Source organism: Nelusetta ayraudi, unplaced genomic scaffold, assembly GCF_046127955.1.
Source record: "Nelusetta ayraudi isolate G7.1 ecotype Tasmania unplaced genomic scaffold, CSIRO-AGI_Nayr_v1 ptg000004l, whole genome shotgun sequence".
Taxonomy (NCBI): domain Eukaryota; kingdom Metazoa; phylum Chordata; class Actinopteri; order Tetraodontiformes; family Monacanthidae; genus Nelusetta; species Nelusetta ayraudi.
In genome coordinates this window covers 11,301,182-11,319,523 of record NW_027466054.1, presented here as the reverse complement: position 1 = coordinate 11,319,523, position 18,342 = coordinate 11,301,182, and the positions used below count along the sequence as shown (strand labels likewise).

Sequence of the window (18,342 nt, the reverse complement as noted above, 5' to 3'; positions counted from 1 at the left end):
GCAATCACTTATCAAAAAAAGAAGAAAAAACACACACGACATCACATCTTTCTCCTGGATATAATTTTTGCATTTTCTAACTTTGAGCTGTGCTCATGCAGTGTTGCACTCAATTTTGCAGCCTTCTCTCAATCTTATTTGCACTACTCTGATGTAGTTTTGTACTTTTCTGCGCTTTTTCCGTACCCTCTTGAACCTGCATGCTATCCTTACATATCGTAGGATTGACAATAAAGCGGCATTGAAAAACAACTTGAACCACTTGAACCGCCCTCTCCATCCCCTGACCCTCCGTGCATTTTGCTTACCTGAGGACGTATCCTCGCAGGACCCCATTGAGCTGCGGTTCGGGCGGAGGCTGCCACTGGACCATGATGGACTGGTTGGTCCGCCCACTGGCCACGATGTTCTTCGGCGGGGCGCTGGGCGCCTCCTCCCGCAGCATCAATCTAACAGACAAGACGTTGGAGGAGAGGGTGAGCGGAATAGACAAATGATTGTACGCTTTATTTTATTAGGTGCTGCGTAATTAGTGCGTCGCTTTGGTTGACGAGCAATTTGAGCGCTTGCGCTGCAACGTAATAGCGGCTGCAAGACGGATTTATGGGCGGCGGAGGCGAAGGTACTGAAGGCCTGAATGAGACTTTTAACGTTAAATCTCCCTCCTGAGTGTCTTCATCTGCGTTTCTCATCTGCTTGTCCACAAACAAATGGTTGCCAGCCGCCCAGAGCGGAGGCGCGGGACGGAGGGAGCGGCGGCACATTATGAAGAATCACACATTAAGCAGCTCTGATGAATTCGTCCCAGATATGTGGCTCTCCGTCTCCCTCATCCCTCAGCCCCTCCCCAACCAGCCCCGTGTGTCGTCTCATTTAATGCGCGTGCCATTCATCTCCGCTTATACCGCTCATTTATTTCAAACAAACCATCGCCGCCGCCGCCGCCGCCGCCGCTGATGGAAACATTTAACGCATCACTTCCTGTGTACCACGCCAAAAAAAAAAAAAGTAAAAAAAGAAGAAAACCTTCCTCCCGGGGAACCGACTGAGACAAGACCAGGCGTTTCAAAAAATGAAAAAACACCCAAAGTGAGAGGCTTTAGCGGAAGCGGCCGCCAAGAATTCCCAAATCCCTTTTGTGTCGTTGCTCAGTTACAGCGAGAATAACAAACGGCCATTACCGTGTGTGTGTGTTGCATTTTCCTCTTCTACGTCCTGACTTTCCAGCATGTATTTGATTTGAACACTGCCAATCTTCCGTGCAGTATGACCTGTGCACTGTCTATACGGGTTGTGCAAGACAATTAAGCCGCTAGTGGATGATGAGGATTAAGAAAAGAAAACATGTTGTTTTTCTTTTCTTTTTTTCTCCCTTTTTTTTGAACTTGTTTACAGACATTTCCCAGTTTTCAACAGTCAGTTTATGTTGTTCATACAGGACAGTTTGAGCAAATGTAGGCTTATGCAATAAGAGGTAACTGAAACATTGGACTGATTCTTGGTTGTCAGCAGGAGCCAACAGTTCATTTGTTCGTCGTCATCTGATTCTTCACAGTTGACCCGACCGTCTACCGTCGGTCCCGAGCGTTCATTGGTAAACGACGTAGAAAAAAACAACAAGTGAAAGACGAGACGCAGTGGTAACGCTGATCGTCACCTGGTCGCGTCAGGTGGCTGCATCCCCTCTTTGTCAGACCTGAGGGGGGCAAAACATCAGCAGCATCCTGCCAGAAGATTGACGTCTGTGTGTCTGTTTTCTGCAGTTCACTCTCTGAAAACTTCGATCTTGGCCCGTGATGAGCATTTACCACCATCGTGCAGAATGGAGAGAAGGCCTTTGGAGTTTGGACGCTCTGAAGAGAAATCTAACCTTCTGGCCTCTTTCGGTTAAACTTCCTCCAAAACTTTGCGTCCATCCTCCCTGTGACATTCTGTTCCACTCTTTCTACTTTCTTCCCTCTCGATCGCGTCTGTGACCTTTCACCTTTCGTCAAGCGTGTCCTTTGGCCTCAATTATTTCATCCTTCTATCTTCAACTCATCTGCCTCCCCTCCTTGATCTCTCCCTCCCTCCCCCCCTCCCTCTCTCGCAGCGTAACTCCCCCAACCCGTGATTAAACCTGCCTTCGGCTCGCCGCGCTCGGTATAAACGCCAGGGCTGAGCTGGCTGGCCTCTGACTTAGCGCTAAGCAGCTCAGCTAGCATAATCAGAGCCATATGCGCTCTCTAACACTTACACACACACACTCACACACACACACACACACACACACACACACACACACACACACACACACACACACACACACACACAACACACACAAACACATATATAAACACACTAAACAAATTTCCCTCAGCTTAAGACACACGGCTACATCCGATGGTCTTTTTCCCTCCCGTGGATTATGTCTGGAGATTAACGGCCCTCCTCCCCCCACCCTCGCCCCCACCCTCCACCCTCGCCATGCCTCTGCAGGGGCCTCGACGTCGCCGTCGTCTGGAATGATTTCCCTGTGAGCCATTGAGCCATTAGTCCTGTACGCCTCTCTGGGAAGCGTGTGTCCAAATCCGAAACGCGCCCATAAATATGTGCGCGTTTCCACACGTGTGTGTGTTTGTGCATGCGGTGGAGGCAGAGAAGTGAAAACTGGGAGCTAGAGACCCGTGCAGGCAGATATTATATATATATATGTATATATATATATATATATATATATATATATATATATATATATATATATATATATATATATACATATATATATATATATATATATATGTATATATATATATATATATGTATACGCAGCACAGGCCAGTGGTTTTTACAGCTGCGCTTTACTTCTGTTAGGTTGGGCATTGTCAGTCAGCACCCGGTGCTGCAGGCGGGTGCACGCACCCAGACACACATGCACACACGCATACACACACAAACTAATAGGCCCTGTGTGTGCAAAATGGGCACACACACATAGCCACCCTGGAAAAATGGGGTATAAATAAATTTGAACTCTCGGCCTGCTTTTGACTGGAATTGATGATGTACACTGAAGCATATAGAATAACTCATGCAACAAAAAAAACAACAACGACTAAAAGAAAAAAAAAAAATACACCCACACAACCACACAACCGCAGAGCGGAGAGGAGATGCACTCATCGGCTGCTCGACTGCGAATAAAAAACAGGCGCCAATGCGAAGCGACTCTCTTTTCCTCGATAACTTTCCCCCAGAATAACCTTAATCCCCCATGCGACCGTATCTGGAGTAAATATTGCATAGGGTGGGGAGGGAGGTGGCGAGTGGGGGGTTCAGTGCGAGGACATCGACGCTACGCTAGAGATTAAACACATAAACCCCCCCCCCCCCCCCCCCGCCCCCCCCACCTTTTCACCCTCCGATCACTTTCAACCACAAAACGCTTAGACACACTAAAAAAAAGAACCAATCAGACGCAGCCTGGAACTCTGTCTGAACGCCGCCTGACACACTTTCTCTGTCCCTCGTTACTTTGAAAAAGAGGCCGTTTTCTGCTCCAGACGTGCGTGTTTTCAAGTGTGCAACTTCCCCTGCTGGGGAATTAGTCAAACTTTTTTTTCTTCTTCTTCTTTTTTTAATCTGTGTCATTCTCCACGGTTTAATGCCCAGTAGCCCCCTAAATAAATCCATGTACACGCCGACTCCCTCACCGTAATGGTTTTCACCGGGACGCTGGGTCCGCCTCGAATCGAATGGGACAGTACATTTCAGATCCGGTGAGCGAAGAACTAAGCAGAGGGAGGGTTTGGGGGGGCAGAAATCCGCCACGCAGATGAGCTTATTTTTCTTTCCTTGTGTGACACCCTGAGTCGTGTCTGCTTTAAATTTTGTGCTGTTTTTGCCGGAGGCTAAAAGCTGCACAAATAAAAGGCTGTGACACACAAAGGAGAGCTCTTGCAGGGAGCGGGGAAACTTTCTGCACACACTCGTGATAAAATAATGAAACGATCAGAGGCAAACATTTGCCACCGTCTGCGCGCTTCAGTTTTGTCGTGTCAATAAAAATAACGCACTTAAATAACAACTTTAATTGCTCGTTGTTACCCACAATTTATTTTGCTATGAAGAGACGAGCTTCAAAGTAATTAAACGAGGCTAAACTGTTTCTTCTTACTCTATTTTAAAGTTTCTTGCACAAATGACTTTGATTGCCCTCTGAGCTGCAGTAAACAAACAATATTCTTGCACAAGCAGGAGCTGAAAGTAGCTCGGGTGAAAAGTGCTGGTTATTTCTTTGGGCACAGCTGTCATTGCAGGTTCGTCAATTTGTTGGCTTTGATTGCCGAGAATATTCAGACGCACACATTGCTGCACGTCCACCGCCATCATCAGCGCTGCTGATTCAAGCAGCACTTGTTCCACAGCAAAAGCAATGAGCGTCAATCAATTCAGCAGCTTTAATGTTTTAACTTTGGTTTGCTCACGGACAGAACCACTGTCTGACACTACGTGGCTCCAAATGTATCTGGGACTGTCATGTTAGTTATCAGAAGTTCCCTCAAGTCCAGTGAGCCTCGAGGATCTGAACCTGCAGTGCAATGTTTGAGGAGCTCGGAGCCAAGTGAAGGTTATGGGCTTCGGCATCGTCAACAAACCCTCACTGAGACGCTTCTGTTGCACATTGTGATGTCGAAATGGGCCGCTGTTATTGAGGACTTTTTTGAAAAGCGGCGGCCAGCTGGCCTCACATGATGTTGAAGACGATGGGAAAAATCAGACCAGGGCAGCAGCTTCTCCTTTGTTCTGCTGCAGGTCTTTCTCACAATAAATTCAGTTATTATGAAATAATAAAAATCAAAAAGACAGCCAAGAGCCACAAATGCACAAGTGTATTAAACATGTCTTTTTCTTTTGTTAATTTGTTAAAGGGGGTTTGTTTTAACAAGGTTCTCTATTCTTCTTAACAATGTGTAAAAATGGCATGAAATTTCAATCTAAAATGCTCAGCTAGACTTTCGTAGCCTGCGGGCTTCCAGTCAAATGATTGACATGCCTTGTTAGAGGCGGCATTAAGTTTGATTTAAATGCATGTGTGGCCACGAAATTACACATGCACAGATAGCACTGGAGAATGTAGGACTGGCTCGCAGCTCATGATTTTCTCTCCCTACATATCAACAAATAGGGGCTATTAGTTATGGTATGTGCACACAGCAGAGGCTGCAATTTACAGCCTGAGATGTTCTGAGGCTCACTGAGCGGCTGCAAGGACAAAAGGCACGAAAAAAAAAAAGACAAAAGCTTTGCCTTTAAAATTCTAATGATCCTCCGAGTTTAATTTATTTTAATTTATTTAATATAATGAAAATATTATGCCTGATGAGTTGCTACTCTTTTGTTGCTTTTTTTTTTTTTTCCCTTTTTCTTTTTTGAAAGACCGGAACAGCAAGCTCTGGGTCATGTACAACTAACAGGGTGCTAAAGGTAATATTTTTCAGCTTTCATCATATATATTAATATATAATTATATAAAGAGGGAATGTGGAAGAAAGAGAAAAGAAAAGAACAAACAGCATGGAAATGCTCCTAATCAGGTAAATGCTGAGGAGGAGAGCAGAAGCAATCGGACGTTCAAATATCTTCTGTCGTCATCAGTATCACAAACGTCCTCTCACATTGTACAAGTTAGTGCGTTTTGTTGTGTTACTGTGTTCATTTGCGTGTTACTGTGTTCATGGGCGTCTGCACACATTTTTCCTCCCACCCTCACTGCTACATTCTGCCCGCATGTCAAGTGCGGCATCGGTTTGGCGTCCTGGACGGCTGCTTTGCATGTTTTCTCCAGGCAAACATCCAGCAGATGAAACGCAAATTGCTGTTGGTTACATACGAGGCGAACGCCGAAGGAGTTACGTTTCCATCTGCTCTCGCACGCTGACCGCTGATGACTTGTCTGTCTGCCAGTCCTTCGTTTTTGGGGGGAGGGGATAAAAAACTAACCAAAAAAAATACACCATCCACTCCATGCTCCAACAGCATGTGACAGCCAGCGACTGCTGGGCTCTGCGCAGGGTTGGCCAAAGGAAAAGACACGGAAATGCAGGCAGAGCAAGAAAGAAGGAGAAAGGAAGAGGAAGGAGACAAAGCAAAGTCAAGGAAAAGGTAAGTGTCAGAGGAGCCTGATGTGACGCGTGCGTGTGTGTGTGTGATGGCAATGTTCATAGCTGCAGTTAGTGCCGAAAGTCCATTTGGAAAAATGACAACTGGCGTGAGCTTGTGATCTCTCTGTCCAGTCAGACCAATTTGGGAATGTGTGTGTGTGTACGCAAATGTGTGTGTGGCCATCTTCTGAAGCACAGCCAACATCTGCTTCATTGTGTCTGTGTGTGTGTTTTTCAGCGGCTTGATGCGCGTGCAGGGGGGGCAAAACCTGTTGATATGCCACGCCCCTCCCACCAACCCACTTCCATCAGTGCTGTGGCATCATAATTACCCCTATTAGTGTTTTCTCTCTGGATAAATGCACAAACAAAAAGGCGTGTGAAACATTTGTATTTTATTTATTTATTTATTTATTTTTAAAGCCCCCGCAATTTTTATTTACTTTTCAGGGCAAATCACAGTCTCCCTTTTACAGGCAGAGCAGTTAATTTCATCATTTCCGATGTTTGGTTCACTATATCCAATGAAAATGAGATTGGCCCACATGCACGCACGCACGCACGCACGCACGCACGCACGCACGCACGCACGCACGCACGCTCGCACGCTCGCACGCACACAAACGCACAGGCTGCCTCATAGACATCCGTATCCCGGATGTGATGAATATAAATTGCTCATTGCAAAAGAAAATAGAGTCAAAATAAACAGAGCCACTCCCATCGCCTTCGCCTTGTTAGCATCCGTCGCTGTTTCACAGCTAATCTCAAGACCGTGTCCCCATCAGCGCTGGCAGCAATGAGACATCCACACAGAGGAAAACACACACACACACACACACACATCCTGACGCACACTTAGATACAGAAATTAGTGCATGTGGGTGTGCATACGCTCAGCTCCTTGACTGCAGGAAGGTGGGGGCTTTTTATTTTCACTTCAGTGTGAGGCGCTGTGACCAAGTCTATTAGGCCAAGATGGAAGCCACCGAAAAAAAAAAAAAAAAAGAAAATGTCTTGCAGTCTTTAATGCACATCACCCAATGTTCTACATGAAATAAACAGTTTCATGCTTTTCCTAAACAGCACGGAAATAGAAAAGCAGGGCTGAAGAAGAAAAAAGAGAAAAAAGTGGAGGAAAAGTGGGAACATCTCAAATTGCTTCATGCCGGCAGCGGTGTGCACGTGTTTGCTTTGTTTGCCCTGTGTGATTAAACGTGCGCTTTCGCCTGGCTCCTTACCTCTGAGTCTCGGCGCTGTACTGGCCCCGGCCCACTTGATTGACGGCGCAGAGCCTGAACTGGTAGGTCCGGGCGGGCGTGAGGCCGCCCACCGGTATCCCGGTGACGGCGGGATCCACCTCGGAGAGGTAGACCTTCCACGGCGAGTCTGAACACACAGAGGCACAGAGATCAGAGGCGGATGAGAGGCTCTCGGCCAAGGCTGCGGCAGGACAACCAGGGGGCCATAAATCAGGAAGTGAGGGGAGGAGCAGATAAAGGAAGCAAGTGGCGAGAGGGAGAAAGTTTGGAGATGTGGGGGAGGTTGAACAGGCGCGTTAATGAAGAAGCACAGATGCTTTTGTGTTTGGGCTGCCAGCTCGCTGCCGGTTCATCCCTCAGTCTTTCTCCGCATGGCGCCGCAGACAGATGCACGGCTAATCATCACACCGGCCGCACGTATCGTATTGGCAGAAGGAAGGACGGAAGGAAGGATGGAAGAAAGACAGTGTGTGCAACGTTTAAAGTCAGCCTGGCGAGTCTATTAGAGTCTTTCTCTGACATGGAAATACTCTCTCCGCGTTCCTAATAGCGACGAATCTCCAGAGAATGCAGTAGATGCGAGCAGTGTACAACACACACACACGCACACACACACACACACGCACACACACACACACACATACGCGCGCGCGCGCGCGCACACAGAGGGAGACAGAAAGAGCGAGTAATCACTGTGCACACAACACTTCCATTGCACAGCGCCTGGTTCAACCTTGAAGAAAATCAGCCTGGACATTTCAACATTTTTCTTCATATTTTTTCCTCTCCGCCCATTACAGTTCCTAACCCAAAAAAAAAGCAACATAACGGCAGCTGAAACTGCAGCGGCTCAGGAGGGGAGAAAAGGGATGGTTCGCTCCAAATGTGCCCATTTGCTACTTGGGTTCTGAGGACGTTTTTAAACCTTGCAGTGGAGTTTCAAAGCAGGAGAGAAATCACCCGAGGGCACAGTAACGGCCTCCAAACACAGGAGCCACGTCTTAGTAGGTTGGTTTACATGTAGCCGGGTGTGGGCGCGCTCATGGTGACAGCGGGTGGCTCGGGGGCTGCAGTGTTCACAAGGCTGTTTAGAGGCAGAGACAGAGTGTCCGGTGCTGAGGACACTCGAGCGACACTCTTGGGTTTGGGTTTGAAAGTGTCACTGCTGCTGAGATCAGTTGTGTGGTCAATACAAGTGGGTGAAACACAGTGTTGGGAGGATTCCTTTGCAAATGTAATGAGTTACAATTAAAAGTTACCCTATTGAAAATGTAATGGTAGCGATGTAACTAATTACATTTGATTACATTTTGGTTACTTTTCTAAATTTTGAATAAATGTTCCCAACTGTTAAGACAGTGTTAAGATTTCAGCAGCAGTCAAAACAGAGAGAGACAATTCAAACTGGCAGGCTGACAGGAGAACCAATCAAAGCGTCAGAACAGTTCCAAACATTGGTGGAGGGAAAGAGAAAAGGCGCTTGTGCCAAGCCAGTACACGAGAAAACCCTGCAAAGCAACAACAATAAAATTATTGAGCATAACGCTCGGCTTTGTTTTGCACAAAATGGTGAGATGTAAAGAAGAAAGAAGAGCTTCGTGCCCAGGCCTCTCACACAAGCGCGTGGGAGAGGGAGTCCCCAAACCGAACCTGAGCTGCCGTCCCTGCCTTATGCCTTTCACGATGGCTCGTGAAGGGCGGGAAGGGCTTCCCGCCTCGGGCTTCCTCGCATGCTTGCGTGGAAGGGCAGGGGGACCCCAAGCAGAACCATACTGCCAAACCTAACGTGTTGATGTGTAATAAATTGTTATTTCTGACAAAGTGACCTTGTCTGAACTAATTTAATTATGTATTTTTTTCAGTAACGTAACTGACGACAGTTATCTTCATGTTTTTTTGCAATTAAATCACGTAACGATGTTGCATGTAACTTTTTACTCCCCAACACCGTACATGTAACTTGTTACTCCCTAACACCGGTGTAGCACAGAAAGCTAGAACCCACTTCTGCCCCTGTAAGTTGTCAGAACAAAGGTGAACATATCCAAATTGCATCAAAAGGTCAACGCTCGTTGGTCAGTAACGTCATCATACGACGGGCGGCGGGACCTGCGTGTAATGTTGGCTGATCCATCCGCTTTGGCCCCCAGCAGGCGCAGCAGTCGCCCTCCAATCTGTTTCAACAGTCACTCTACTCATCCGTCCCCGTCCCACCCCCACACCCCACACTTCCCCTCTCCATTTCTCATTTGACAAAGAGCTAGCCTGCTGTTACAACATCTGTGGCAGGGTGAGGGAGGGGGAGGAGGGAGGAAGAGGAGGAGGAGGAGGAGGTAGAGAGTGTGCGGCAGTGAGGGAGTGAGAAAGGTAGGGGTTTATTTATAAGGAACCTGGATGTACATTTATGCAGCGACACCATTCTCCATATGTCTGCCTCCAGTAAATGTGAGTGTGGCAGACAGCAAGTGAGCAGCTGTTTGCCACTCAGGGACCATAAAATATGCTGAGAAACACACACTGCACACACACCCACACGCACACACTTACTGTTCTCGGAGAGCTCCAGCACGTAGTACAGCAGAGGTGAGTTTCCGTCGAAGGGCCGCAGCCACGACAAGAAGACGGAGCGCGAGTCGGAGTCGTTGAGCCGGGCCGTCAGGGAGCGAGGAGAGTGCGGCAGCTCGCTGCGGAGAAACCAAGAGAGGAGCCACAAATTGTCATCGGAACGCCTGCGTTCAATGTCGGACGACGAAGATGACGCTGCAAGCGCAGACTCGAGGTGTCAGTCGTTTTTTTTTTTTTAACTTGGGAGAGACAGTAAGGGAGAGAGACTCTGCCAACTGGACTGTTGGCGATCAGAAGCAAATCCTGTTGAATCCTGTGATGAGCTGAAAACTTCAGTCGGAACTCCTGTGCTTGTGGCTGCAACCTCATCATGAACTGATTTGGTTTCTATATGGACTCCCTATAGATTTTTATTCTAAAACTGCGACCAGTTGGTCTGACACACAACTCAGTGTCTCAGTGTCTACGACTCCACAAGTTACTGCTAAAAGGATAGAACTACACCCACGCCATCCCTCGCTGTCTTTATATCAGTGTGTCACCTCCTCAAGGTCACGCAGCTGCTGCTGCTACAACGACCTACTGTAAATACCCATTGTTTATGCATGATCATTTTACACCCATGTCAAGACAGCAGACATCAATCTGCTGATGCAACCTTTTAAAACGATGCAAAAATGTTGAATTGTTCCTTTAAAATCCCCACCGGTCCAGCCCAGCGAGTCTGAAACAAGTGCACGCTGATGTTTCATAAACAAGTCTGTGACAAACAGCCAAGACTTTTCACGAGTCACAAATGTGTTTTCTGTGCTGCTTTTCTCCCTCTCTATTAGATACAAGCAGTGGAAAAACTTTGGCTGGAACATCCACGGCGGCGGCGGCGGTGGCGGTGGGGGTGGCTGAGTCCGGTCCAGGATCGCTTCCAAAGGGAGGGATCGTCTAAATATGGCAACGGTTCGCGCATTTTCAATGTGCCATTTTATTCCGTTTGTGTTTAGGAGAAACAGAAAATATATTTCACAACATCTATTAAAAAGGAATTCTCCAGACATTGGGCCGATCTCCCACAGATATTTGTGAATCCCTGCCATGATAATAACAAAAAAAAGGCAACGGCGAAATATCCATAAAAGCAATAAAGAGAGTCCAGACATTTGATTATGCTCAGTTTAGTGCGTCATAAAAACACTTGGCTTAAAGCAGGGGAAGATTCTGGTGTCACTCTGCGCAAAGGCTACAGGTGCAGGCAGAGATAACAAATAACTGAATATATTAAACCGGCCACATAAAAAGAAGAGAATGAAAAAATACATTTGCACTCAAAGCATGATGAACAACTCAGTCCCCTGTGTTTAAACGAGCCAGATTTCATATGCATGTGTCTCCTTAATTAATTCTTTTTTGAGGGTGTTTGGGGGGGGGGGGGGGGGGGGAGCTGTTATTAAAACAAGCTCCTTGGCAGGGACCTTCTGACAACGTTACACACATAAATAACTCTGTGGTGCTAAAGATGAAGAGAGCCGGTGCTACGAAGGCAAAAGACAGAGGAAAAATATTTAAACATTCAGCACCGATTATCCCATTAAATGTTTACAGTGTGTTCACTTAGTTACGTACAGTCTTGGGGGTTATGATTTTTTTCCCAATAAAGTCATCTGTTTTTTCCTCCACCTAAATCCCCGGAAAATGTGCCTGTAACAGCTGGGTCTCCTCTAAAAGGCCCAATGGCTTTTTTTTTTTCTTTTTTTTTTGCAGTGGATCAGATTTAAAACAAAAGCACATAACAAAAAAATAAATAAAGTTTTTTTTGTTTTGTTTTTGCTGGATACATGAGCCCTGTTCTGGCTGTTAATATTCAAGAGGGGATAAAGAGAAAGTGACAAGGTGAGAGAGAGAGAGGGAGAGAGAGAGAGAGAGAGAGAGAGAGAGAGAGAGAGAGAGAGGCTGGATAACCAGTGCGCTGCAAGGGGCAGGAGGAGGAGGAGTGGGTGGGCGAGGGTGAGGCAGGAGGAAGAGAGTGTGAGGCGGGTGAGGCAGGCGAGTGATGGAGGGTGAAGCAGGAGGAAGAGTGGGTGAGGCGGGTGAGTGAGGGCGAAGGTGATGAGGAAGGGTGAGGTAGGGTGAGGGAGGGCGAGGGAGGGCGAGGCGGCCACTGGATGATCTGGTGCCAGTGCGGGGGGGTGGAGGGGTGGAGGGGGAGGAAGGGAGAGAATGATGTTTTCCTTTCTGAGCTGACACGACCATATTAATTAATGGATGAGCTTAGAGAACGCTAGAGCGACTACCCTTGCGCACACGCACGCACACGCACGCACGCACGCACGCACGCACACACACACACACACACACACACACACACACACACACACACACACACACACACAGACGGCGCCGCAGCCAAACACGAGGATGGCTCTAGCGGGAGTTGAACCAATAACCTGCTGGTAATTAGTCTGTCTCCTCAGCCGCCAGCGTCTGTTAGCCTCCGTGACCCGTTGATACCGAGCTAACGAGAATGTCAGTCACGCATGCGTGTGCGTGACTGTGCGAGAGTGTGTGTGTGTGTGTGTGTGCGTGCGCGCCCACGCGTCCGCCGCAGCGCTGCTGCAGAAATCCCTTTGTATTCCCCGTGTGTGTTTTTTTCTTTTTTCTTGGTAAACAGAGAAGCGGCTCCTCCCTTTGACTCTGACATGTGTAACCTCTGCTCGCTGCAGAATTCACACCCAGCGGACTCCTGTTTCTGCCTCCCCGCCACCCCAGCACTGCATTAATATATGATAAGTCCATTCTATAAATACATGGTACAAGTGTCTGTTACCGGGCGCAGCCTCCTCGGCTTCAGCGGCGTCTCCGCGCTGGCGATGGGGGAGGAGGAAGAAACACTTAACCGGCCCGTTTGTAATTGGAATTTGCTGAACAAAAAGGACGGGGAATGGCTGGAATGTGTTGACGGAAGGGTTCGCCCCGGCCCGGGGTCATGGATGCGCGCTCACATCCCAGCGGCTTGGCAGTGCACACACACACACGCACAAACACAGAAGGGGAGAAATAATAGCTGACCCTAAACAGCTATTAGTGCGGATTTATAATAATTCACGCTGGATGGTCCGGCAGCTTTAATAAGACAGAGATGCGAATTTGCTTTGGAGGGTCTGTGACCTCCTCCGAGAGCGGAGTGTTTGCTTGACGTACTGGATGGAGAGCAATGGTTCACCTGCGGCCATTAGCTAATCACAGGAAGTCGTGTGGTGCAGGAGCCAGAGTTAAATCAGACACCTGCTCGGCTCCCCGAGCTCGGGATGTGTTTGAGACTTAAAATGGGACGTTTACACCACTGTTTATGATACATATGCGTGAGTAACATTTGCTGCAACAACAGTCACAGAGATGCTTTTCCGCAAAGTTTGGTGCAATGAGAGTAAAATAAGAACAATGCCCAGTAGAATGTGCACGGCAAGAAACATAACTTTGTTTTCTCTCGCTGACTTGTCAAGAGAAAGAGGAATAAACTGATCTTACTGCTGTCTTAGCAAAGAGACAGAGTGAAAGAAAACACACACTGAAGGAAGCTGCAAACAACTCAGGAACAAGAGACAAGCAGGCTCTCCGTCACCATGTTCTCATGCATATTTTCCATAACTGCATATTGTGTCATTCCCTCAAAATGTTTTTTACACTTGCTTGACTGGTGATTTGATAGATGAGTTCATGCATAAAAAAACACACATTTACTGAATGAGCAGCGACGCTACAAAACACAGAAACCCGCGTGACCACTAACTGCAAATTAACATCTCACTGTCCTCGTCTCCCAGCCGCATTAAACCCATCCAATAGCAGCTGAACTGGAGGACAATTACACCTTGTTCAATTGATTTTACTTCCTCTCCAAGGTGCTGGTTGCCAGGTTGGCCAAGATGTTTTGTTTCAGTTTCTGGTTGTAGCCTCGACTTCTGCATCGCTAAAAACAGCATTTTCCAACTCACTAGTGCAGCGTGAGATATTGTCAGGTGTGCCGTGGAAAATGATCCAAGTTCACTTGATTGGTCCAAAAAACAAAAATCACATTCTATTGTGGAGTGACTGTGCTCTGAAAAGCATGCAAGCCTATTTTCCTGCCAGGACATCAGCTTTGTGTGCATCAGGCACAGGTTTCACACTTGGTTGGTGGTGTGCCATGGGATTTATTCAATGAATGGGTTGAAAAACATTGGCTGAAACCAAATATCCACAAATTTCCCCTCTTTGTATTTCATGATCAACATTCAAAAGACGCAGCAGACTCACATGACTTCAAGGCGCGCCGTGCGGGAATCATTGCCGGCTGGAGACGTCACAGTGCAGGTGTAGTCGCCGATGTCACCTGACCACGTCTGGCCAATTGTGAGCGAGCCTTGCCGGACGGACACCCGGCCTCCGCTGCTGGGCAGGACGGTGGTGCCGCCGCGATCCCACCGGAAGCTGCAGACACAGACGGAAGGTGGTTGAATACTTTGGACAATCCAACCGATGAGAGGCGAAACATTACAAGACATTAGAAAACATTAAGATGACTGAGAACCTTCACACACACACACACACACACACACACACACACACACACACACACACACACACACACACACACACACACTGGTTGCCGTGAGCTTTCAGTGTTTGCATACAGAAATCCAAAGACACGTCGGTACCTGGCGTTGACTCTGGAGTCGTGTGTGGCGTTGCATTCCAGAACAGCTGTGGTGCCTTTGATGACGCGCAGGTCTGTCGGAAGCACGGAAATCACGGTGCGACCTGCAAAACATCCCGCAAGCGTCAGAAAAAATGAGGGCAAAGAGTGAGAGACACTTTCAGCCCGAAAATCATTTCATATTTCCGCTGCGCACCGTCTTACTCAATAGCCAAAACAAACAAAAAAAAAAAAGTGCATTCATTAGTATGCACATTATCCCACACAGAGGCTTGCGTTCACTCGCTCTCTTCTCCACTCAGGTTTTAGACCTTCACATATTTTAGCAAGCACAAATGAAAAATTCCACCTCTTAAAAAACAAATGTGCGCGCAGAGAAGCGGCAATCTTTTTTGGTTTTGTTTGCCGCACCTGATGAGTGAGTGCGCCGTCGACGAACGGCCGGACCATCTGAATCACTGCGACTTGTCAGGACATATATGTGTTATATACACATAAATAAGGCTATTAAGTTGACCAGCTAATCACTCGTGCTCATGCTCAGATGATTATTCCACCATCGCAGGTCAGCGGCATCAATAACCCATCGCACTGCCGTCCATTAGCCGCAGCTAATGAGACCGGGCACCTACGGATAAATTAGTGTTGCATTTCTGTTTTACTCCGTTGAGTTAATGCATATTGAGCAATTTATCGCACGCGCGCGCGTGTGTGTGTGTACATTTCTTACTCCAGACTGTTAGCGCGGCGGTGGAATTGATCGATCCCTCCGAGTTGGCGGCGATGCATGTGTATTCCCCGGAATCCTGGAAGCTGACCGGCTGGATCTGCAGGCCGCCCGACTGCAGCAGCGTGAACCTGGGAACCTGCACCGAGCCGCTGGCCAACACCTGCGATCCTGCGAGAGTGTCGATTGCGAGTTACTGAGAGGTCGAGCAGAGCTGGCGACATACAACACACGGCGCCGAGGGTTTCCCGGGAGCGTGCAGTGGGGTACCTTTCCTCCAGGTGATGGCGGGCTTGGGCGCTCCGCTCGTCTGGCAGGTAAACACAGCTGTGTTTCCCTCCGTCACCGTGTTATCCGACGGGGGGGAAGTAAATCTGGGGGCCACACCTGCAACGCACAGAGTGAGTGAGAGGAGAGGATGAGGCAACCCGCCGGTGATCGACTGTGTGAGCAGGTGCGGGAGTCTGTTTAACTTTCCAGAGTTCACAGGACTAAACAGGATTCTGGCAGCAACAGTCAGCGTGGTTTGGGTTTGGAGGGCTGAGCTGAGACCTTGAAGGATGCAACTAAACCAGAGTTTCACAGGTGTAGTTTGATTGAACTGCAAATATTTGGATTATCAGAAAAAGCTGCAGGTGACTGAAGTTACGACCGATGCTTTAAACTGCTGCTCTCCAATTGTGTTGTGCTAACTAATGCTAACTGGGAGGCTTCTCTTATTTAAACCACCGCTGTATTACAAGAACTGAATACAGTCTTGGCAAATGGCAGCGCGTCCATTCTTTCCAGTGGCCACTCGAGATACTGCAACAAAAGAAATCCCATTGGGCCTAAAAAGGATTTTTTTCTATAATACAAAAACACATAATACAAAACAAAAATAAGCCCCTACAAAACGGCTGACAGGACAACTGCGACCGGAAACATGATTCTTAATCTTTCTATTGCAAATTTACAGTGATGGTCTTATAAATTCCAGAAGAACAGAAATATATTTTATTCCCAGTGTGACGTCACGGCGTTGTACGTGCTGTTGCGTCTCGGCTTGTTCTGATTGGCTGATGTGTCCTGACGTATCATGGGAGTTTCAGTGGCATGGTGTGAAGCGCATGCTTTATTGGCCCTGTTGTGCAGAAGTCAAGAACCTTTTCACGTATGCACTGGGGGAACAACTACATTGAAATGAATGGGCTGCCATATCGGCTCCTGGGGGGCTTGATTCCAAACCAAACCAAATATTCACCCCACATTAATGCCAGAAAACACACAAAGCAGCTCTGATCTGCCTTTGCTGTATTTATCATTTTGATGACCAAAACAACAATCAGATTAGTAGCATTTAATTGATTGGTTTGTGCGAGGAAAAAACAACATCAGAGAGCCCTGGTGGCTAAACCGGCTCAGCAACCCCCCAGACCCTTTTTCAAGATGAGGCTCAATATCAACACTGCATAAAAACGTTTCTTTAATCACACTTGAGATCTAAAAAGTGCCTGAAAGCCTCCATGACTAGAGCCGCTCTATTCCTGTGCATTTTCTATCCCAATAAATGGAAAATATCATTCTTGACTTTAAAACGCTGGCCGGGAGGAGAGCGCGAGTGTGAGTGAGTTTTAAAGCGCTGCGGAGTAAAAAGGAATACTTTCCTGACATTTCAGAGGCATACTAAGCATCCGCTTAACTCAGTATCAATGGCTGCGGCCCCGCTCACTCGCTGGATACACAAACCGCGGGCGTGAAAGAGCCAGTGGCAAACGCGGGACGAGGGCCGAGGCCCGGAGACGCAGAGGCGCAGACGAATGAAAAAGAAAATCTGTTTTTAACAGAACAGTATTAAAAGGATCAATCACGAAGAGGGCAAAAAAACAAACAAAAAAAAAACATCACCTGAGAGCAAAAATCATTTATGCTGTCGATGTGTTTAATTCCATGTGTGTGTGTGGGATGACTCACTGGAGACGAGGAGGTGTGTGTACGCCTGCACCTCTCCGGCGGCGTTGCGAGCCACACACTGAAATATTCCGCCGTCCCCCGGCTGAGCCCTGCGCACCGTCAGCCCCGTGGCCGAGGTGACCTTGTAGCGAGGGTTGGCCAGCCGGGACAGCGGCACGGCGTCTTTGAACCACTCCATCCTTGGCGGGGGCACGCCTACACACACACACACACACACACACACAAGAGGAACATTTGTTTTTTTCCATTTTTTTAGTAAGACTCCTGCTGACCTAAAACTTCTTTTAGCGAAACTGTTCCCTCAAAAATAAACGGCCACACGCACTTTTCCCACCCGTCACTCCTTTATCTGCTCCCTCCATGAATATGCATGCTGGCATAATGACTTGTAATTATATATTGATTAGAGGGCGTGGGTGGCAGGCTAAGGGTGTTGGGGAAAAAAAGAGGGCCAAAAAAACATTTTGAATAAATGATGTGGGCAAGAGCAGAACAGCAGAACAGCAGAGCAGCGGAAGAGCCACAGTCTCTGCTCCCACCTGTCTGACCGGCATGATGGGCAGGATGGGCAGGATGTGGGGGAGCTCGTGCAATTACCCCGTCTCCAGCCACTACACCAGGGTGTGTATGAGTGTGTGTGAGAGAGAATGGATTTCACACTTTTCCCTCAATCTGCTGGTGTCGAGCTTTCATAGACACGCGTTAAAGATTTTTCCCGCTGCCACTTGCTCTGTCTCTCTGTCTCTCTGTCTCTCTGTCTCTCTCTCTCGCCAACACGTCTCCTCCTCTCTTTGTCCCCCCCTCTTCAGCCTCCATCCCTCTCTCTACAGCCTCAGGCCTCTGCTATTTAATTACAATGCCACCTTATCAGATTACTGAGGGGGAACATAAACTCACCCGCGAAGGAGAGCCAGGGTTTGCTTTGCTGTTTTTGTTTTATTTTTTTGTTTTGTGTCCTCTCATGACCAGGTGTTTGAAAAAAAGAAGAAAAAAAGAAAAAAAAAC

General features: G+C 47.7%; 1 protein-coding gene across 3 annotated transcripts in view; it reads right to left on the bottom strand.

Annotated features, from left to right (window-relative positions):
- The window catches only part of LOC142893835 (protein sidekick-1-like), a 222,569-nt gene that overhangs the window by 63,846 nt on the left and 140,381 nt on the right, over window positions 1-18,342 (bottom strand). For all 3 annotated transcript variants that reach the window (XM_076034767.1, XM_076034776.1, XM_076034785.1), the window contains 8 exons: window positions 17,338-17,532; window positions 15,655-15,771; window positions 15,388-15,555; window positions 14,659-14,761; window positions 14,258-14,431; window positions 9,953-10,089; window positions 7,385-7,532; window positions 309-449 (listed from right to left, as the gene is read on the bottom strand). In XM_076034767.1, the coding sequence (XP_075890882.1) occupies window positions 309-449; window positions 7,385-7,532; window positions 9,953-10,089; window positions 14,258-14,431; window positions 14,659-14,761; window positions 15,388-15,555; window positions 15,655-15,771; window positions 17,338-17,532 (1,183 nt within the window). The remainder of the gene's footprint in view (window positions 1-308; window positions 450-7,384; window positions 7,533-9,952; window positions 10,090-14,257; window positions 14,432-14,658; window positions 14,762-15,387; window positions 15,556-15,654; window positions 15,772-17,337; window positions 17,533-18,342) is intronic.